Source organism: Bactrocera dorsalis, chromosome 6 (genome assembly GCF_023373825.1).
Source record: "Bactrocera dorsalis isolate Fly_Bdor chromosome 6, ASM2337382v1, whole genome shotgun sequence".
Classification (NCBI taxonomy): domain Eukaryota; kingdom Metazoa; phylum Arthropoda; class Insecta; order Diptera; family Tephritidae; genus Bactrocera; species Bactrocera dorsalis.
This window is the reverse complement of record NC_064308.1, coordinates 26,870,899-26,895,150: the sequence shown is the minus strand read 5'-3', so window position 1 is coordinate 26,895,150 and position 24,252 is coordinate 26,870,899. Positions and strand designations below refer to the sequence as shown.

At 36.1% G+C, this 24,252-nt stretch overlaps 1 protein-coding gene across 15 annotated transcripts in view; it reads left to right on the top strand.

The window, feature by feature from the left end:
- Window positions 1-1,483: 1,483 nt before the first annotated feature.
- LOC105224248 (synaptotagmin-7) overlaps window positions 1,484-24,252 on the top strand; it is a 566,903-nt gene continuing 544,134 nt past the window's right edge. For all 15 annotated transcript variants that reach the window (XM_049460406.1, XM_049460404.1, XM_049460403.1 and 12 more), the window contains exons 1-5: window positions 1,484-1,599; window positions 1,687-1,989; window positions 6,760-6,840; window positions 9,174-9,342; window positions 12,504-12,716. In XM_049460406.1, the coding sequence (XP_049316363.1) occupies window positions 1,702-1,989; window positions 6,760-6,840; window positions 9,174-9,342; window positions 12,504-12,716 (751 nt within the window). In that variant the 5' untranslated portion in view covers window positions 1,484-1,599; window positions 1,687-1,701. The remainder of the gene's footprint in view (window positions 1,600-1,686; window positions 1,990-6,759; window positions 6,841-9,173; window positions 9,343-12,503; window positions 12,717-24,252) is intronic.

Genomic DNA, 24,252 nt, shown 5'->3' with positions numbered 1-24,252 from the left:
AAAGGCCAACGCAGAGTATTTCAACCAAAACATACGTAAAATAGTTGAGAATTTGCAGAAATGAAAGACAAACGAAAGAAAAAGAAGTATAACTTCAATAATGCACAAGCATACAAACATACATATGCGCACACATGTGAATATGTCACCAACCAAAAATTAAAACATAGTTCTACAAAAACAACAACAGCATAAGCATGGAACATTGTGTTGTGTTGTTGTGTCGGCCGAGCTGTGCCGAAAGAAACGAACAAACGATCGCCGATTGTTACCGCTTCGCTTGCTGCTCGCACATCTTCGCAGACAAGGTTGCGTTACATTCATATGGATGGAGCGAGGTTGCGCAACTTTGCGTTACTTTTATATGGAAGGTTGCGCAACCAGAATCTATCGCAACCTTTTCCGGCGTCGTATAAGAAGTATAACTTCAAAAAAGTGTGAGTTTATTGCAACTTGCAAGAAAGAGAAAAGATAATGCGTGGCTAAATAATAAACCTTTATACATGTATAAAAATTGCGTGTCACTTTGTTTGTCCGCGATGGACTCCTAAACTACTGAACCGATTTTAGAAAAATTTAGCACACTGTGTCCAGTTCGAAGCAACATTAGAAGATAGGATAGTAAAAACAATTTATAAATAAAAAATACGATGAAAAATCTATTAAGCGGACATCTCCATTAACCATGCACATTTGTTGATTTTTATTAAGTAAAAGCTATTAAGTGGACGGCTCTTCAAAGCACTTCAAACTATAATGTGAAAAATAATAGTTGATACAAACTGACGGTTTATTGAACGAAAAAAACTTGTATGCTTGTGAGAAAACCACATTGACCAATAAATATGGTACATAGCCAACCGGAAATACAAAAACCACCAAGTGCTTAATGGAATTTAGTATTGTATGTGAAGTATATGTATTTATATTCCAATTTCCCATTTTGATATACATACATAAAGATATAAAAGTAATGTTATGCACCAAATTTTCTAGAAATTACTAATCTTGAGATATAGAATTTCAAATTCCATACGAATTCTTATAAAACTCGTCACAGTTTTTAAAAAATTTAGAACACTGACACCCCTCCGTATCAAATTACGATATTATATCTTAATTTGTGGCTAAGTTGGCTATTTTGATTATTTACATAGATAAACAGCTTTTTATGGGCGCTAAAATAGTCCGATTCCCTCAACCTTGTCATAATACCAAATTTCATTAAGGTATCTAAATTTCTACATAAATTATCGATTGATGATATAAATATACTAGTTGTTTAAAATTAGGAAAATAAGTGTGTTATTGCTTTGCCACGGAGATATTGGTTTTTTTGATGGCAACAGCGATGACAGCTAATATTTTCAACACACGGAAACTATCTATGGTTTCTCCGTTCTAATTTTATGAAATCTGTGGTTATGAAATTTTCCCGAAACATGTAACTTTTGAATTGTATTTGTACACTTAATATCAATATTTGAAATAATTTTTGTTTTTTTTTTTTGCAGAACGGCAGCACAGACTCAAAATAAGACTGTCATCGGCTCAAATCCGAGTGGTGGCACTGAAAGTGGCGGTGTTAAGGATGGCACAGTAACTATTTTTCATTTTTTTAATCTAATAATACAAGCACAATTTTATATATACAAATAAATATATTTTTATTTTGTATCACCCCAGAATAAGAGTATTTCTATGACCGACATGTATATCGACAACTCAGAACCCAGTGAGAATGTTGGTCAAATACACTTTTCTTTGGAATACGACTTCCAGAATACAACACTCATACTAAAAGTATTGCAAGGAAAAGAGCTACCAGCTAAAGACTTAAGCGGCACTTCGGATCCATACGTACGAGTTACATTGCTTCCCGATAAAAAACATCGCTTGGAGACAAAAATCAAGAGACGCACATTGAATCCACGTTGGAACGAAACATTTTATTTCGAAGGATTCCCCATACAAAAACTACAATCTAGGGTAAGCATGTATGGCATACAACTGGTCCACATATTGAGGGTTCGCACATTAAGACTTTTTCTGCCTCAACTCGTAACTTGTAGGCGAAGGGTAATGAGAAAGATGAAGTGCTCTAAATTGCGCTGTTTTTTTGCTGGTATAACAGAAATGAAGTGGTTGTGGCGATTATAACGGGTTTTGAAATCCATTGAGCGGTTTTGGTATTCCCAGCGTTATAATAGCCGTGTTTATTTGATCATCTCAAGCTAATAGTTAAATCATGGACAAATAAAACGTACTCAGCTTATTGCATATATTCTTAAAAATGAATTAGATTAGTAATGCGGACAAGAACAATCAGCTGATATGCTATTTAGTCTGAAATTTAAAATTTGTAAACGGAATATTAATATACAATACAAATATATTTATTTTAGTTATTTGAGGTCTAAAATACAAAAAACTGAAAAGAAGTGTTCATATTTGTCTTAATTTTAACTCAATACTCATTCAAAAAATATGTAATTTTGATTTATTTACATTTTCATCTGTCGAAATAAGGTTTCCCTCGTTGCCAACTACTTTTTTTTGGGAAAAACTTTGCTATTGTGAATGAAAAAAGCGATGAACTGGCAATGCCTCTAGTTCAATATGCAAACTATGATAGCTTAAGTCAAGCCAACATAATTTTGTTGGCTAAATCTTCCATACAAAATAAGGTAATAGCTTAATTTGCTGGTCAAATAAAACACGCCTAATAATAAATTGGCGAAACTAAAATTAAGGGATCGCCTCAGTGTGATCCTACGAAATATCACTGATTTTCGCGACTTTTTTAATGATAGACTTAAATAATAGGCTCGATTTTTTTATAAATAAGTATATTCATGACGAATACAAAACGAATTTTATATTTATTTGTATTGTATATACATATTATATTATAATCTATATATATATGTATATAAAGGAAGAAGTTAGTTGCACCATTTATAACTCAGGAACGGCTGAACCGATTTGGCTGAAAATTGGTGGGGAGGTAGCATAGAACAAGGGTAAGGACATAGGATACTTTTCTTCTCTTTATGTTAAAATTCTGTACAATTCATAAATACAAAAATTATGTTTCGAATCATAAGCTTGTGTTCAAAATTCATATAATATAAGAATCATTAAAAAAATTTAGTAATTCAAAAATAGAAAGAAATAAGTTAAAATTTTCTTATTGCTTAGTTCATGGGTTATACTGACTGTGCTTATGAACCAGGCAGTTTTTTTAGGACGAATCCGTCAGATTGCTCATGAACCAGTCAGTTTTTTTAGGACAAACCAGTCGGATATACATATTTAATATCACAACAAAAAATGGCATTGAAATTTTCGTCGTCAAGGCATTGCGGATACTTTGCTGAATTATGGGCGAAAACGCAAATGCATTCATACCAAACCAAACGCGATATCTAGCATAAAAATAAAGCGGAATAATTGGAGTGTTGATAAAAAAGTTTATTATAATTTGAGATATTCAGAAATGTTTTCGAAGCATTGCAAAGAGCAGTGAAATACAATATTCAAATGGGAACGATGAAGTATATGCGTACAATTTCAAACTGAACCTTTCTAAAAAATAATAAAATTGAGAAATATTGGAAATGGTAGAATAGAACTGCAACAAAATACGCAGTGTAATTAAAACTGGCTCAGTAATCTTTCGATGAATAATATACCACGTGCATCCCAAAAGACTGATGCCATAACCTTGCCAGCCGATTTTTTCCCTTTCCACGCTTGAGAACCGTTTCATAATATACAGTCTACTAGGTTGGCTGTCGATTGGACTCAGTTGATTTCACTGGTGCACAGCTCAAATTCACAAGTTGCTTCACCCAAATGCTATATCTCCTTAACTAATAGTTATAGTCTAACTAATAGAAATCATACGATGTTCACGATTGCGACCGCAATTTTGGTCTAAAACAACAATTTCTGTAAGAAAGTCGCTATCGCGCTATGGAAGCATTTTTTTTTTTTATTTGACAAAATGGCCATTCGATTTCAAAATTTAAGAGAATTTTTATTATAGTGTATACTATACGATAATGCAACAAAAAAAAATCGATTTATCGAAAATTTCACACTGAAACGGCCTCCTAAGAGAGCGTTGAGCCAGATTGGCAATGTAGCAGCCAAGCATTTTGAATAGAAACAACAATAAAAATTGAAATCCGCAATTTTTCCTCTGACCCCGATTCGGTAACCATCAATATTTTGGTCCTATCTGTCAAATCCTTCCATGCAAGCGTTGTATCTGGAGATCGAATATGAACAATGTATATTAATTTTTCTGTTCTCAACTCTAAAATGTCTGCCAACTGTAGTAATTGGATTTTGGCAAAAACGGAAGAAACAGTAGTTAATACTGAATTATTGACCCATTTGGTAATATATATATCAGCATTTTAATTTTTTTTAGCAGCAATAAAGTCACCATTTTTTTCAACATTTTTTTGTTAAGTAATGGACATGTTTTCTCTAAGAGTTCCGGTGTCATAGTAACCCTGTTGTTTCAATACTAACAACATTCCCATGAGGTAAATAAATTGTCTAAGTAAAAAAGCGAAATGTAGTTTCTTGGTAATATCATCGAAATCATCAATCTTCGAAAACAATGTCGCAGCATTTTTCCCATATTTTGTGGATTTTTTTGATACATTTCGAAATTTAATTTAATTTTTAAATTCTTTCCATTGTTGCAACTCCACTCATTTTCAAATGAAATTTTACAATATCTTCGGAAAATTTAAGGTTATGATTTATTTTTATACTCTTGCAACATGTCGCTACATAGTATAATATAATATGTTTGCTCATTCATATAATGGTTGTTTGTATAACCTAAAACTAATTGAGTTAGATATGTATATGGTATTATATATGATCAGGACGAAGCGACGAGTTCAAATCCGGGTGACTCTCTGTCCGTCCATATGTTCAAGCTATAACTTGAGTAAAAATTGAGATATCTCAAAAAAAATTTGGTACATATGTTTCTCTGCATCGTAAGATGGCTATTAGTACAGATGATCATAATCGGACGACCGCCACTCTCATAAAACGCCATTAATCGAAAACCTACATATATATGTAGTGTCATAATTAAGCACCAAATTAAGATAAGTACTGCAATTTAGCACAGGGGTTTGCAGAGCTCCCATAAACCAAAAATTTAAAGAAAATGGGCGTGGCTCCGCCCTCTATTTGGTTTAATGTAAATATTTCAGAAAGTATTTACGCTGCAAATCCAACTGCGCTCAGGACAAATCCCTTAAGGGGTGCACTATCGATACTGTAAAAATTGATGAAATCAGAAGATAACCCCGTCCACTCCCCGTATAAGGTACAGTTAAAAACAACTAAAAGTGGGATAAATGAATAAAAAAATAATAGTAAAGAAGCATAAACTTTTACACCTGAGATGGTATGAGAAGGCTAATAGAAGCCGGGAAAAAAACTGGACAAGGGGCGGGGCAATACCCACCTTTAGGTGAAATCACATATCTTGGGAGCCGCCTGACCGATTTCAACCAAAATTGGTAGGTATAATTCTTCTCATTCTTATGTAATGGTTCATAATTGGACGAAATCGGACTGCAACCACGCCGACTTCTCATATAACACATTTTTAAATTCCATTTGATTCTTTCCTTTCCAGTGTGCAAATAAAAAAGTAATTAATACAGTTATAACAGGATACAACTTTGCACGAGTAAAATTAGATATCGTGGTTTAGTGATAATAGTGTATCTTTGTGCTTAGAATGAATAAGATTAAGCGAAAACTTGACCTAGCCCCTAAATAACAAACATATAACATCCGAGTGACTTCATTTAATCGACTGGTGGTACCTTAATGAGTCTCAGGGAACATTTTATTGGTATGTGACATGTTTAAGTATGAACTGAAGGCAGAAATATATAAAATCGGATCGAAACCCAACTCCCATATACTACATATCTGTAATGATTTTATATATTGTATATACAATCCTCTGGTTTGCAAATTAAATTATTTCCCTGGCAATCGTATTAAATGTTCAGTTACACCCGAACTTAGCCATTTCTTACTTGTTCTTTGTAAAATACATTATATATTAGAAGTATCTTGCATTGGTGAATGAAATTAAGGAAAATCGATAATCCACAAATAAACTCATACAGAGGGTACATTCATATATGTATGTACATGTAAATTGAGTTCACAGCCCAGTGAATTAATGGTTAAATCGTACGTTATTTACCAAAGAGTCTGACGAGAGATTTCAGTTAAAGTTTCTATGAGTTGTTTAAGACCAAGTTGACACAACTAAGTGTTTTCTTTTTTCACAAAAATGGAGGTGCCACGGTGCTTCGATGCAACCGATGTTAACGTTTTTTCTTGTTTTTTTATAATATTTTTTAAGAACACAGGTAGAAAACCCTATATATGGTAAAGGGATAAAATGTATTCGACGACAATTTTTTTGATATAGGAAATAAATCGTTTGAAACAAGTTTTTTATATCTTTGTCAACTCCCATATCTACTTATTTTTAATTAATTTTTAACTGCTCTTGTTTCGCGGTCACATGCACGCCTGCTCGGTAGACAATAATTAGTTTTTAGATTTACTGATCTTTACTAATAAGCAATATTTATTATTATAGATAACAACGTTTAATTCCCTCTATAATAGCATTAAAAAAAAAATAAATAAATAAAATAAAAATAAAACTATTATTTCTTTGTACTATAGGTATTGCATTTGCATGTATTCGACTATGATCGGTTTTCGCGTGACGACTCCATTGGTGAAGTGTTCCTACCACTATGTCAGGTAACCGCATTTGTATATATTTACATAAAAGTAAGTATAATAAGCCCATATATATGTATGTTTATATATATATATTTTGGGGGTGCCGTTATTTCCAAGGGGATTGTTTTTTGCAGACGCCTCTTGAAGTTGTAGTGTTTGCTCTAAGACATGAGCATAACGGACGCACTATTGTATATCCATATATAAATTTAATATGCAGTGTTAAAGAAACATGATTACGAACGTATCGGAATTTTTGTATACGCAACTAAAATATGTAAAGTTTTATCATTTGTAACACACTAGTAGTAGCTGCGGCATCCCACGCATTTAATCCCTTCAGAAAATATAAGGGACCATTAAATAGTAATAAAAATTAGTATTTGAAAATTACTATATACTATAATGAGTTTTCAAAATTAGAATACATGCTTTATCGAAATAATTTGCTACAACAAATGTTGAAATATATTTCTAGAACATTTCTGTATCCTACGTTGTAAGTTTTCCGTCCGTGAAGCCTGCATATATAGTACATAGTTAGTTGAGCGTATGAGAAGCATAGCTTTTTCAAAGCTACCTCTCTGCTATATATATATGTATATCATACATAGTAACACAGATTTTATCAGCTTCTCAATCTGGAATTTGTCTATTTGTCTTTATTTGAAATTTTGTTGATTTAATTATTCTCCTGTTGCTCAGCTAAACGAATTTAGGTATCTAACGAACTACATTAAGATATAAAAATTGGCATTTCTGCTCCTCTCATCACATTCGCCTTGCTTGCTGTTGTCTTCTCAGATCTCCTTGAGCTATATACATACTAGTGTTTAGTTCAATATTCATGGAATACAATTGCAACATCGACGCTGATTTTGCAAAAAAAGTCCCCCGTAAGGATCTTCTGCATAAATAAACGAATAACGTTATATGGCGAAATAGCGTTTCATTTTTATACTCTTTCAACCAGTTGCTACAGAGTATTATAGTTTTGTTCACCCAACGGTTGTACGTATCACCTAAAACTTATCGAGATAGATATAGGATTATATATAGTATATAAATGATCAGGGTGACGAGAAAAGTTGAAATCTGGTTGACTGTCTGTCTGTCCGTCCGTTCGTGCAAGCTGTAACTTGAGTAAACATTCAGATACTTCGATGGAGCTTGGTGTGTGATTCCTTAGTACAAGAAAACTGCCGAGTTCGTAGATGGTCTTAATTGGACCGCTGCCACGCCCACAAATCACCATTACTCATTTCCAACATTTAAGTGTCATAACTAAGCAGTAAATTAAGATATAAAACTGTAATTTGGCCAAGGGGATCGCAATAGCAAGGGACACCTGTGGGTAAAAAATGTTGGAAAAGTGGGTGGGATCACGCCCTCTAATATGTTAAATATACATATATTGGGCGTGGGACCACTCATTTTGTAGTGAAATCCCATTTCTCGAGAAACGACGACGTTTCTATAGTCGAATATTGGTCAATGTGTGAGATAAATAATTTTAATTCAGGAATAATCCTCCTCTGATAATGGTTTGTCTGTTTGCCATAAATTGGTCGAACCGAACCAATACTTCCCTGAACCCCCATTTTCCTATTATAAAGAATTTCGAATTTTTTATTTTAATCATGACAGTATGTCCTTGTGCCTAAAATGGAGAAATTTGAGCGAAAACTTGACTTAGCCCTCTTATAACCATTACCAAGATTTTCGAATATCCGGCTGACTTTGCTCCATATGATTGGTGGTTGCATCTGAGATACCTTAATGATAATAGTTAATGGATAATATCGGGTCGGTACTTACACAACTTGCGTTTTTCTAACAAATCTTATACCGAATTTGCCTGTCAATGTATGAGTTAAGTATATAGAGTATATGTATATGTAAATAGTCCTAGATTCCGGTCCTCAGGTTGACGTTTTACACCTTAAATATTTTTTCCTGGCTTTAATTTTAGCAAGTTGCAAGAGTATAAAATGTTCGGCTGCACCCGAACTTAGCCTTTCCTTACTTGTTATATATAAGATGCATAAATATTTCCGTGGTGTGTGATTAATTTAATTTTTACAAGTACAGCAACAGTAAGTGACATTTAATTAATAATAAGAGAACATATATGTATATTTAATCCTACAATCACTGACGAGTCGACGAGTCACTGAAGGCTTAAAATATCATTACACAATAAGTGATGATCAAATAAAGAAGAATTTTTGTAGAGCCTCTTGTGTCTAAAAGTTTTGATTTGTATATAGCAATAGCAAATAGTTTATAGCAAGGTTTACATCTTCATTATCCCTTTATATCTATTACATGTGTGTATGACATACGTATAGGTTGATTTCGCTAGCAAGCAATCATTTTGGAAAGCACTGAAACCACCGGCTAAGGATAAATGCGGTGAATTGCTTTCATCGCTGTGCTATCATCCATCAAATTCAGTACTAACATTAACATTGATTAAAGCGCGAAATCTGAAAGCAAAAGATATCAATGGCAAATCAGGTAAGTAAATAGTAAACATATCTTCACACACAATGGCTTATGTACATACATACATAGGTACATATAATGCGAACATAACTCATATATCGATCAAGTTACAAAGATCATAAGCTTGAAGCATAAATTTAAAAATTTTTATAACTTCTGTTATGTAATATATGTATACATTTCCTTCTTGTGTATGTATATACTTACATACATATTTATCTTAGAGCGGATTGAATTTACAGGGTGCCTAAAAACGGAAAAGTTGCGAATGCGGAATATATTTTACGGTTATTTTTGTTTTTTAAGAGAATATGTTTCTAAAGGTGGTTTTGGCCATCGATTTTTAACGCGAAGTTTATGCGTGAGAAAACAAATCTTCAAAATCAGGTGCTGTTAGCACGTAATAACTAAAGGCAGAATGCCGGATAGTAAAATATCTGAATAATCGGTTCGAATACATATTTATATGATATATTTGTCCTATCCGGCCGATTCCGACAAATTATCAATATTAAATCAAAATGCCCCAATGTGTTAACTTTTATTCGGATGTCTGAAAACCTAACGCATAAATTTTTTATAATCCCCAAATAAAAATTTCGCCTTAAAAACCGCTGGTTTAAAACTAGTTTTGGACCGTATCCTCTTAGGCGAGATTGTTCAGGACCATCCTTAAAACATTTCCGGCGTACGCGAATGAACCTTTACGATAAACTGTATACAAATTTAAACAAGTCAAATATGTTAAAAAGACGGATAATCCGAATGGGTACACCGTGATGAATTCTACTTGGAATATGTTTGCATTTTTTATATGAGAACGTTTATAACTAAACTTCCTTCATAATGCCAACAATATTTGTGAAATGTCCCAAGCCGGTACTATAAGATAACTTCCTAAGGAATTGCTTGAAGGGCAAATTTTTAAAGATATACATATAAATCATTGTGCCATTTTCAAGCCAACTGGTCATACGAAAATTCGTGTATCTATTTTTGCATGGACAAAAATAACAACGTTTACGTAATAATATGGACATGTTCTAAACCTCAATATCTCTCCTATTTGTATTCGTAAATAAATATACTATATACACTGCGCATCACTAGATTAGCGCCGCAAGCAAGAGGATGTGTTAGGGCCGTCGAGTAGTTACGCTTTGAGAGTTTATTGCTAACAACCATCGTACATCTTTCCAACCCTCCATCTCCCGACATATCTGGGTCTTCTAAATAAATTTTCTTTCAAAACAAATTATGATTGTTCAGGCAAAATTTAGGAGCGTTCCTTTTCTCTTCCTGCTATTTTTTTTCCTTAGTGTCTGTTTTTTCAAATATTCGGCTTTCTTAATCACCCTTTGAATAGTAGATTCCTCGCTTTAATTACGATAATTACACAATTTTTGTCACCCTTGAGGTTCTAACCATAAGTTTCTTGATTTCAAAGAAAACAGGCAATTTTTTCGATGTCTTCCGTTCTATCCACAACTTTATACAAAGGCAGTCCCTATTTATAAATTGCTGCAATTTTGGATAATTCCTTGACAAATAGAACTACCCAAAGACGAATAGATAACCACATTGCATACCAATTTGTAGGAAACTAATTAATTCAATTTCTAGGCAAAAGGGAACTTAACAGTATTGTAGGGGTCATTACAGGGCCTATCCTTGAGTACAAAATTGAAAAAGTAGATTCAGTAAAATACCAAGCGTGCGCGGATGAGACGAGATACATACGACGGCTCCCAATGATTCAAATTAAAAGGCATTGGCCAGCATGAATGGAAAAAATAAGATATTTTACATGGTGGATTTTGTTGCTTGATAATGCTTAATTTGCTGCATGCCGACGGTGCAAAAAACGTGCATTTTCACCAAAAATAAAACAATCCAAGAATAAATAATTAATAGAAGCACTTCCCATGAGATTATTTTTACTGTTAAAGAGTGTAAATCTGCCTATTTAGAAGCAACGACAATAATCAAGAACTCGCATACAGCGAATAGTTAAGAGATGTTAAAACTGAGCGAAATCAGCGTCAATCTGATGACGTGCAGTGTATATACATATATTTTGCTTTTCGCACATATGTACTTAGATTTTAGTGATCTCTGTAAGTGTATTACGGTACCTAAACAACTCTTCCGGAAATTTTGGGACACAAACGGATTGTAAATTAAAAACAAATATTCAATTTTTTAAATTGGCAATATGTTCTTTTAAACAAAATAAGAAAATGTTGAAAATACAGCATACAAGTATATACACAGGGTTTGTCCGAAAAATAATAGATCGATAACAATGATTGAACCAATCGTTATAGTTTTTTTAAAAACTGTCAAAATATGCTCCTTCTACGTCGATGCATCGCTACCAGCGCGATTTTCAAGCATTAATGGCGTCACGGAAGACATTCTCCAGCCTTGAGAGGGGAGGTGCATGCTGCTTGGATCCCCTTTCATCGGCCTTTTCAGGCAAGGAAACAAAAAAAATGGGGGTGAAACATCTGGACTTTAGGGTTCCTGCAGAAGCGTTGGGATGTCGGCCTTGGTTAGGTAGCTGTTCACAAGAAAGGCGGTAAGAGCCGGGGTTTTGTCATGGTGCACCTTCCAATCGGCTGCGATGTCTTGTCGGACCCGATGACCCTTCGTTTGAGTCTCTTGAGGACTTTCACGTAAAACTTTGACGGTTTGTCTAGGAGGAACAAAATTCCTCGTCGCGCGAAAATGTTTGTCCTGACTCTCCAGGTGCTGGGAGATAACTGACCAGCCGTTCGTTGGTTAGCTAGGAACACCCTCTACCGAATCCAATTAGTGTGCGCACGCTCCGAAGTACAGTCGCGGCGAAAGAAAATCAGTCCTATTACTTTCCGGACAAACCCTGTATGTATATAATTTTTACGATAGCAAAATATATTATGCGTGGGTGGACAAATTGAAATTTATATATGCTTCTAAATGCACTGAAAGGATCCAGTCATCACACAATCTACCCGCACTAAGTAATTGTGTAACTAAGAATATCCACACTATATATTACCTTCATACATACAAGTATATTAAAAGTTATAGATAAACTTACAAGCAATATATATATCCTGTATACATGTATAAAATAACCAAGACATAAACTATGACTGTCATAAAATCCATTCGAAAAATCCTTTCAGATCCATATGTTAAAGTCTGGCTACAATTCGGCGATAAACGTGTCGAAAAACGAAAGACTCCAATATTTAATTGCACACTCAATCCTGTCTTTAATGAGTCATTTAGTTTCAATGTACCGTGGGAGAAGATACGGGAATGCTCCTTAGATGTAATGGTAATGGATTTTGATAATATTGGACGAAATGAGTTAATTGGAAGAATTTTATTGGCTGGTGAGTAAAGAACAAATACTTTGAAAATAGTGTAAAACTCTCATACACTTAATAATGCATGTCTAATGTCTACGAATATTCATTTGTATCTAGTAAAAAATAAATCCGTTTTCTGTGCTCAAGTCACTCAGTTATTATCGTTTTCTACATTACGCAATTAAATTCCCGTTGTTTATATCTGAAATAAGTGGCAAAAAAAAAGTCTTCGAGATATAGTGTTACTTAACATATACCTTCTATAACAAATATTAGAATTATGTTTTAGGATTCGAGCAGGCTAGTAGTACCACATTCACGGTTCCAGAGCCATAATTTCTGTTGTTAAATTATGAAACACTAAAGTTATAAATTCGAATAAATGCAACTACATATGTGGGAAATAGTAAAATGATTTAACTTCATGAGTAATATTATTATTTTTGAGACGTATGTCAACAATTCATTACAAAGGCTGTGATATAAATTTTAAATAATTCTTTAATCTTTTGCTTTTCATTTTACCAATTTAGCGATTAGTGTAGGTGAATTTGGAAAACACTGTAATACGTACAGATGAGAAAAACATTTTATCAGCGTACTTTTTTTAGATGTATTCATAAACTTAAAGAAATATTAATAAACTGCTTGCAACTAACACTTAACAATTTCGTATGACAATTTTAACTTTTTTGGAAAGACGCTGATTTTAACTAATCAATAGTATATCTCTATTCCAAAGGCTATGTGCCAAACAATTTATTTTACATTTTGTCAAATGAAATTTAAAGATTTGATACTTAAAGCAAACGAAGTTGCGATGACTGCATTGTTATTTAAATAATCAAGCACATTTGTAAAACGAGAGAATTGAAAGAAAATGCTTTATTATACTAAATATAATAAAAAATAAAAGTTAAAACATAAAATGACTTCGGTTGCACCAACGTTTTAACACCCTTCACAGGTGAATTTTTTATAGCATAAAAGGGTATAAAAAGATTTTTATTCTGATTTTGATCCCTCAGTTTGGATGGCAAATTTCTTCGGAAATTATAGCGATCTATTAAGTTAGTATCTTTTCCAAATTTCATGAAAATATCTTGACCGCGGACAGCGGAGGACAAAAAATAAGAGAAGCTGAAATTCTTGAATGAGAAGAGCCTGTCAGGCTGGCTGACGCTGCTCGAAAATTCTACGAAAATATGTGGCGACTAACAGAAGGTTTCAAGATCGGAGCATATTCTCCTCCAGAGGTGATATAGTCACTGATGTCCAGAGCATACTGAAATTTTGGACAGAACTTGAACAACAATTGACCACATATTCACTGTACGGCAAATCGTGAAAAGAGGATCGACACATACCACCTCTTCGTCGATTTTAAGCTGTTTTTGATGACACAAACAAAACCCGCCTTTATGCCGCTACGTTTGAATTTGGTATCTCCGAAAACTAATACCACTGTGTAAACTGACGTTACATAATACCAAAAGTTTAAGCCAGATCGAGTAGGATCTTTCCGAGCCGTTCAACGTCAAACAAGTGCGACTTCTTCAATCTATTGCTGAAGAAAATAATTCGAGCTGCCGTGCTGAAGAGAGAAGATACAATATTTTACAAGAGTGTACAACTACTGGCAAATGCTGATGACATCGTTATCATTGGTCATAACAACCACGGCGTTGGTTCTGTTTGCTTTAGGTTGGACAAAGAGCAGTCGTCACATTCACGACTTGGCTCTCACGTCATAGCTTGGAGGTCGCAGATCAACCAATTCGGAGCCAGCATTAACACCAACAACAACGACACCATCGAAATCCAACGCAAAAGAGCTCTTGCTAACAGGTGTTACTTCGGACTGAGTAGGCAATTGAGAAGCAAAGTCCTCTCTCGACGAACGAAAAAAAACTCTACAAGTCACTCATTATCCCCGTCCTACAACATCTGATGAGTGGACGTTACGAGTTTTCGAGAGAAAGGTTCTGCGCAAGATGTGTGGTTCTTTGCGCATTAACAGCGGCGAATACCGTACTCGATGAGCTATACGATGACATTTCAGTTCAGCCATCTAAGAGACAGCGGCTACAATGTCGTCCGTAGAAGTATTCGAATCAGTATACGCCGGGGGAAGCAGAAGAGGAGGAAGACCTCCACTCCGTTGGAAAGACCAGGTGGAGAGGTACATGGCTACACTTGGAATCTCCAATTGGTACCAAACAGCTAAGAGGAAGAACGACTGGCGGAGTGTTGTAAACTCGGCTACAACTGCGTAGGCGGTGCATATGCCAACAAGAAGAAGAAGGATTGTATTAAAGCTTCGGTGCAACCGAAGCTAACGTTTTTTTCTTGTTTTTGCCTACTTCCAACATCTTAATTTAAGTTAAGTAAATTGCAGCTAAATAATAATTCAGGAAGCTAACAGAAATTTCTCTTTATAAGAGTGCAATTTCTTTATTGAATGGGATAGATAATACAAATATAACGCATTAATATAACATTTTGTAACAAAAATATTATGTATGCAGGAGTTCTTTTAAATTCATTTTCCCTCACGTTTATAAGTTGTCAAAATTTTACCTAGTTCTTCGGCTGAGTAAAATCCTGGCGTTCGAATTCACCACAAAAATTTTAAAATTTCGGCTTAATTTGTCAGAATTTTAATTTTACATTACAATTACATTTCATAATAAGCGAAAGTACTAAAAAATATTAAATTCGAAGTAATTAGACATTTTGAAGCAAAGCCAGCCAACCAAACTTCGAAATCTATTGAAACTCTATGTAGGTTTTTACACAATAGTAAAGGAAGACGCATAAAAACCTATTGGAGTATACTAAATTCTTTTAAGCTCATAGTGTCAAAATATTGTCAGAAATTCTTTATAACCATAAACGAGCAAGCAGCGTTAAACAAACGTCACAAAATAGTATTCATTCAACACATTCCACAAGCTATAGTTTGGTTTTATAACAAACCGGAAAAAAATCAAAAAGACATAAGTACTTGGTTCTTTCCAATTCGTAAGTATCAAAGACATGAACGTTTCTCCAGGTGTCAGAAAAAATTTAAAATACAAAACTGTTAAGTAGGAATTCAACATTCGTTAATTTTCGGAAATAATAAACAATATTGAATATACATAAAGAGGTTACGAGATCATAGGGTTCCATTACTGCAGCACCAAACTACATTCTTCTTTTTCTTCTTTACTGACGTAGACACCGCTGACGCTATTATAGCCGAGTAAATAACAGCTCAGCAGTCGTTTTTTCTTTTCGCTACATAGCACCAATTGGAGATTCCAAGCGAAGCCAGGTCCTTCTCCACCTGGTCTTTCTAACGGAGTGGTGGACTTCCTCTTAATTGAAGAAGTCGCGCGATAGGGAATTGCCTGGTCTGAAACCTCGTCTCATATCATAAAGGAACGGTCTTTCCGATCCTGACGAAGCATTTGGTACTGCTCAATGTCATCTTACACTGCTGTATTAGTTTTGCAGAGATACCAAATTCAAACATAGCGGCATAAAGGCAGTTTCTTTTCGTGATGTTAAAAACAGCTTAAAATCGACGAAGAGGTGCCCACTTAAATTCCAATCATTGGGCTGATTTCGTTTGACCATACTTTACAAAGAAGCTGATGCGTACTCCTTTTCAGTTCTTAGCCTTCTTGTTTGAATAGCTCGGCCGGATATCCATCGGCCCAGGCCGCTTTTTTGTTCTTCGGACGGGTAATTGCTATTCGAACCCGATTCATGGTCAGGCAAAGAAAAGTCTGCTCCATTGTCATTGATTGCGGAATCAGGTTTGCTTCTACTGGCATTATGCTTTCACTGCCACCCGGAAGGCTTGAAAAGTGTTTCCATCATAACTTTAATATGCTCTGGGCATCGGTTTCTCGATCACCTCTGGGGATTCTGTAATAGTATGCTCCGACTTTAAAACCTTCTGTTAGTCGTTTTTTTTTGTACAATTTTCGAGTATTACACTTGACGGCCAGCTCGTCAAGTTCTTCGTATTTCCGCATTTCGGTCTCCCTCGTTTTCTGTCTGCAAATGCGTCTCGCTTCCGTTTTCAACTCTCGGCATCCCGCATGTGTTGTGGTCGATCGTAACGTTGCGAGGTAAGCAGTCTGTTTTCTCTCCGCTACGATAGGACACTCCTTGTCGTAACAGCTTTTCTTATGCTTTTTCCGAAAACCAATGGTTTCGTTTTCAGCTGTACGTAAGGAGCTTGATATGCAGTCCCACAGTTCCCATATTCCGAGTTGTTGACAAGTGCTCTCAGAGAGCAGAAGTGCAAGTCAAGTGGAAAATTGTTTGGCTGTCTGTTGTGATTGAAACTTCTCGGCATCGAACCTTTCTTGTGTTTGTTGACGTCCTTTTTTTGCTGCACAGAGGCGGTTGCGAATCTTGGCTGCAACAAAAAACGCCAATATTTTTATCAACATTATTTTTACAAACTCCTCGTCTAGAAAAGCTCCCCTATCAGTACATACCCCATTTACACCGAAACTTGTGGTCAGACCCCGACTGCCAAAGTAATCGAAATCGTGTTAAGAGTTGAAACTTATTAGGAAAGAGTCAGCTATAGTAAAAAATGTTGTCAAGAGGGGCGAAGCCGTGGCAGTAGTGTGATTTCGGCAAAAATGTAGCACAAGGTTGTCAAAAATATATAATATACTAAAGTTTGTTCAAATTGGTCCAGTAGTTGCTAAAGTCTGAAATCTCTCATTAAATTTGTCGATGACATGTCCCTTTTTTCTTATCGAATCAAGTGTAGATTTCTACTTTAATATAAATATATGTTCAAAGAATAATATTATTATATGAATATTTTGGAAACATTTGGGCAAATGCACAAATAAAATCAAGCACATCTTTATGTGAAAGTTACACACTTTTTTTATTTTTTATAGCATTTTTCATAGTAGGAGGAAGCATCGAAAGCCGGAGTGCGGGTCTTTAATCCGCTAAAAAATTAACCTACTCCCAACTCAAGACTCTCCCATGGAACCACCAGATAAGATAATACTTCGTGGGAGCGACAAAAAATTTTACGTCTCCTCTATAGCACAGACGGACTGACGCTTATTCTGCTGTATCTATCTAAATATTGTCATGTTGGAAGTAGCCGCTTCGCGAACAGCTTTCCAGTTCGCAGAAGACTGACACATAAGTGCAGTCAAACTTTCCACCATTAAACTACCATCTAGTGTTGTTTCTAACTTTTCCCTTATGTTTAGAAAACGAGGACAATGGAAGAACACGTGCTCAGAGTCTTCTATTAACTCCGTACACATCGAACAATACGGACTGACGTCGTTTTGAAATTTATATAAATAGCCTCTGAAGCACCCATGCCCGCTTAATATTTGGGTCAGGTGGAAATATAGGTCCCCATGTTCAGGTATAAGTCTGTGGGTCCACCGTCCTTTAGTTGAGGTTTGCCACCATTGCTGCCATATATTTATGCTCTTCTTTCTCTCTTCTCTCTTTTGGATTTCTGTAATTGGCGCTGATACCTCATATAATCTCGTGAGCTCGTCACCCTGGATGTTTATGGGCGGCATACCAGCTAATACTTCAGACGCTTCGCTGAAAATAGTTCGGAAAGCACTTGTTACTCTTATTGCTGTGAGTCTATGTACCGCATTTATTGGTTTGGCATACGCCTTTATGTTTAGTGACTGTATCCATACTGGAGCTGCATATAGTATAACTGAGCTCATAGCTTTTGTGATTAGAAGTCGGCGGCTGGAGGGCACACAGCCTCTATTTGCCATCATTCTTGATAACGCGTTATAAATCTTATTTGCTTTGTTTCCTGTGTTTGCCAAGTGCTGCTTGAATTTCAGTTTGAAGTCCAATATTACCCCTAACTACTTCAACTGTGGTTGTGAAGTAATCATACACTCTCCTATAGTGAGAGTTATTTTTTCCTCAATTTTCCTAGTGCTTATGAGCAGTACCTCTGTTTTGTGCTCAGCCAGTTCCAAACTCTTGGAAGAAAACCATTGGCGTAGGCCATTTATGCATTCATTACATTTGTTTTGCAGGTCATCAAGTTGTTTACCTACTGCTACCACTATAAGGTCGCCCGAGTATGCGATTAGCTTAACGTTTTTAGGCTGTGGAATTATTAGCACTCCATCATAAACTAGATTTCATAAGAGAGGATCTAAAACAGATCCTTGTGGTACTCCATTTGTAATAGGGTAGCTCTTGATGCCTTCGGTGGTGTCGTAGATCAGCTTTCTATTTTTAAAATAACTCATAACGATATTTATGAGGTACTGAGGGGCGCGTATTCCATATATAGTTTCGAATATATTTTCCCATTTAGAAGAGTTGAATGCATTCTTCAGATCCAGGGTGATCAGCGCACAATATTTTTTTGTACCACCTTTCCATCTTTTGCCACTTACTGCTCTTTTCGCAGTGTCGACAACTTCTTTCAGTGCATCGATAGTAGACCTCTGTTTTCTGAAGCCTTATTGTCTTTCTGATAGTTCGCCGGCCTCCTGGATTGCAATCTCCAAGCGGTTTCTTACCTTGCTTTCGTACACTTTGCCCATTGTGTCGAGCATACACAGAGGTCGATACGAAGAAGGTCCATCCGGTGTTTTTTTTGGTTTTGGGATTAAAACCAGGCGCTGGACTTTCCAGGAATCGGGGAACATCCCTTCTTTTAGACATGCATTTTACATTTTTTGCGAAAAGAGTGCGCTTTGAAATTATGGCTACCTTTAGAGCTGTGTTTGGTACGCCGTCGATACCAGGCGCTCGACGTATTTGGGGCATGTCGTACTTATAACCGAATGTTTTCCTTTGCAGAGCATGCAACTCGGTGTGTTAGTGCATACTTTTGCAACATGTCCCGCACTTCCACAACGTGTGCAAAGAGAGGACCTGTCGATCCGACTGCAACATTTACGCGTCATGTCACCTGGATGGAAGCATCTGTAACAGCGGGAAACAGGGGAATACTCCCGGAGGCGACAGATCGACCACCCAATCTTAACTTTGCCAACTTTAAGGTCAGCCTTGGCATCTTGGGCATGCAGGGATATAAGGGATATTTGAGTGCCGCTTCTTGTTTTCCGTATATTTTTAACATTAACTGGCCCTATGTTTCGTATTCCGCACTCTTTTTGTATTGCGCTACAAAATTTCTTCTGGAGTAGTTATCTCATCCAGATCTTTGCACATTATAGTGACGTTGTGTGTTTTTGGTTGTACTACTGCCATCTCGCCAACCACTCCCTCTAGGGCGCTCTGAAAAGTTTCCGATCTTTTGTCTCCTTGGCTTTTCAGCTCAAGGAGCAGGTCTCCTTTGAGAGTTTTCTCGATATAGGTCACGTTTGAACCCAGTTCCTCGAGGCCACTCTCACCTTTAATTTTACGGAGGATGTCTGCATACGAGGCTCCGTCCATTTTTGTTAGAATTATAGCGTCTGGTTTTGACCTAATACTCTTCTACATGGGCCTCTTCTTTTTTCCCTCTTCTATCCATTTCCCGGATGCTGGTTTATTTTCTGCGATGTCTTTAATATTTGTTTTGATGACTTCACTAAAGGTTCCTTGCACTTTTTGATTCATGTTTTTTTGTCTTCTTCGTAGGTGGTAGGAAGCCTGATGTCTCCCGTGCCCTTTTTGGAGTATTTTGGGGCGATACTTGTGACACTTTCCCTACCATCACTATTTTCGAATGAATTTCGGGATTTTATGTTTTGCCATACAAGTATGTTATGGTGCTTATAACCTCTCGCATGGCTTGGCTTATGTGTCTCTGTCCGGACATCATATTCTCGAGCTCCTTATTTTCTGCCCAATTTGCAAAAAATATTAGTAGATTTTCTACTTTGCGCTCTATCGGATTTGCCACTCTTGTCCTCGTTATCGGCAGATTCACTATTTTTTATTGGTCCAGCAACGGTGGACTCCTCATTTTTGCTATTTGGCGGTGTTCTTGCAATTTTTGAAATCCTCCGAAAAGGATTTTCTGGTGTACACCCAGAACTATTCTCAGAGGCCATACCTCACTCGAAAATAGTTGGGAACACCTGCCAACTACTCTGTTCAGTCTCTTCCTCTTAAGTCTAATTTGAATTTTCGATGGTTGGCAACGCCAAAACCGAAAGGGAATGCAAAACACAAAGCAAAAAAAAGAGAAAGGAGAAAAAGAAGGGAAAAACAGCTTATGTCTCCAATCACAACGGCAAAACAAAATTTTATAACCACGTTGTGCCTGGATTGCTGTTCCTAGGGGAAACAAATTTTGCCGCGGAAAAAATGGGCACGTATGTAAAATGATTTAATATAAGATACAAAATTGCACTTATCTCTTTCGATTTTAATTGCCCACTTGCGTCCGTCACCTGATTGTTACAGGTGAAACAAATCCAGCCAAAGCTGCCTCAAAAACACTTGGAAAAAACTATGAAAAACACTGGACCGCACAAAAACGCGTCCACTTTACACAATGTATTACATATCAATATATAGTTACACATGTACGACCTCTTAAATGCATATACATTCAAGTATATTTGTATAGTATAATAGTAATTATTTTACATCTAGGAGTTTTTACGATAAGATTTGTCGGAAGCAAGTTGTCAAAGTTGTATGGATGAGGGTGAGGTGGAAATATTCATACACTTTTTTCTCCATTGTCCAGCCTTGGCAAGACGAAGATTGAAACACCTACGCAGTCTTATCTTCGGCGAACTAGGAGACATAGCTGAAACTGATATTAACTGTCCTTCCAAATTTTGTTAAAGGTTCAAGCGCTGTGTCATTTAGTGAGTGTCTTATGATCATTTATATAGAGGTTTCAAGTAAGTTCCCTGTTAGGAACGGTCCCTCAATCTAACCTAACATGGAACAAATTTGTAAAAACACAATTAATACTCTAAATCACTCACAAACCGCAGTCTTAATTCAAACTTTTAAAATTTACTTCATTTGCTTTAATTTCAAATGTTAAATGATTATACGACCATGAAATGTTTTCCTGCAAGAGACCGTTAGTTTGTAAGAATACAAAAAGAAAGAAATAATGCATTCGATTTATGTCTTCCAAGCTTCAACCAAATATAGTAAAATTCTTCCATTCTTAAACATTAGCACTTTTCAGTTAATTTTTGACAGATTTAAAAGTCAAACAAGCAAAGCAAACCGTCTTTGGTTCAATATTTCTTGTGCTACGTACACTATCCACGGCAATCATGCAATCGCATTAATAGCGAGCCCTTATTTATTTACGCCTCACCATTGTGAATATTTTTACGGGTTTATTTGGAAGTCTTCATATGTTTTTTTGATGTATTTTTGCATAAATCCAATAAATATTTATACACTAGCTGACCCCGCAGCCGTTGTCCTGCGTGAAATTATGTGTTTTGAAATGAAAAGAAAGAAATTCATATTGCGTTGATAATCATTTATTTGCGATTTTTTTAACATTTTTTTCAATGTAACGCAGTTTGATAAACAACATTTTTTGGTTTCTGTTCCGGTGCGTAAATGTAGAAGATGGTTTTCCAACTCGTATATCTGGGCGTGTGAAAAACATAGCATTTCCAAATTTATGCCACCCATTATACGACTATTCTGTTGATCGTCATCTCAAATTCAATTTTTACTGGAAACGGAATACGTTTGAACTGAGATGGCAAATCGATAGAACCCAAAGGAATTCGTGAAATCAAGCATTCTGCCCCTTGTATTCGATAGGTGCGTCACAATCAGTCAGGTTCCATTACACAGTTTCGCGCATGCAGATTGCGAAACATAATAACGACAGATCCAATTCTGAGACGCAAATGATGCAGGGTCATACCAGCCTCCAAAGAATTTAGAAATTCCACTGGATAATTCACGGTGTCGTCTTCATTGTCAAGATGATCGATCGTTTTCTATGACCGCAAGTCTCCCGGAATTTGACTTTGAATCTTCCAGTTTAAGTCAACAATATAGGTATTTGTGGCAGCTAACGTTGCGCATGCACTTAAGGAATGGTAGTTACGATAATTTGGCCTATATTCGTATAAACATTCGTGATGAGTCCATTCGTGAATTGATAAACGGCATATAGAATTGATATCAAACCACCGAAAGTATCAACCGATATTGACCCATTTCCAATTATTAGCGTATACGATGTAAAATGTCTTCGGCAATGCAATTTTTGGTCGTATTCCATAACTAAGGCGGATTTGAAAGCTGATCATCGCGAAAAGTGTGCGAACTTCAGTGGCATTCGAAGTAGCTATCGCATCGTCCATCGTTTGATTCCAGTGATTACCATGTTCCAGCAATTGTAATTGCTGGCATGATACTCAAAAAGTTGCACACACCGTATCATTTACAGTACGCAATGACTCAAATGAAGTTGAACCGCGTACATTTATCAATAGCAACCGAAGGTAGAAGCAATCGTCGTTTTTCGGGTGGATTGTGTAAATTCGTTCTAATGCATTAGTTGATAACACACCTGAATGTCCATCTACTGGTTGGCCTTGCTTTCTGTGTAACTATTTCTTCGACGATGCATTCTGTGTATAATATCGAGGCATTTCGAAGAGAAGAGCAAGTTCTCGCACACGGTTCACTGACGAAAGTTGAGAAAAAACTCGTAAATATTAATTTTGTTGGTGGCGGTGTTTCTACTGGATATACTGTATTCTCTGGGTAGAAATACACTATTTGGCCATTCCCCAAATTAGCTGCGAGATGCACAACAGTAGGAAAACTTTCATGAATTGCAAAAGTAAATATCCTACAAAGCGCTTTATTGCAGTTCACGTATCGACCCACTTGATAATTTCTGATTTCATCTTATTCAAGACTAATAACCGCCATATTGCTTCCTTTGGTGACGTAATTACAAACGTATTTTATCGATTGCAACAAACTGCAATACGCAACATTGTCATGACTTTTGAATGTGAATTAGACAACAGTGCGAATATGGTACGATCCATGTGTTATCAACTTCGATGTGCTGTCCGATATTCACGCCTTTAAATTGAATGCTAAATGTTCTGCCATTGTCGTCTGGTGAGCGACCCTGATACAGTGGGTATCCATCATTTTTAGTTTGTGTTTCCGAAAGAAAAGCACGTGGATAGTGTTTCGTGCATTTATTGTCAAACATACAAACCGAAGTGTGTCCCCAAGGCCCATGAACCATATTGGTTTTCATCACTTCGTATAATACTGGATTTTTCTCTGCATCAGGAATTTCCGCAGAAATGAGTTCATCAATTTGATCTGGTGTAACAACCATCCACCATCCAAAGAAGAATATGTGCGTGCGGTAAACCTCTCTTTTGCTACTCAACAGAGTATATCTAGTAGTATAGTATCTAGCACCACATATACGTTGCTTCAAGATAAAGTCCATCAAACATCTTAACTGTTGTTTAAAAAGTCGTGCTGTGACATCGTGACGATCGTTTGTTGATTGACCGCGATCTATAATCCTGGGAGTACTTCTTGCCTTGCCTTGCCTTGGGCTGCCATACGTTGATGGCAAAAAGAACGCCGACCG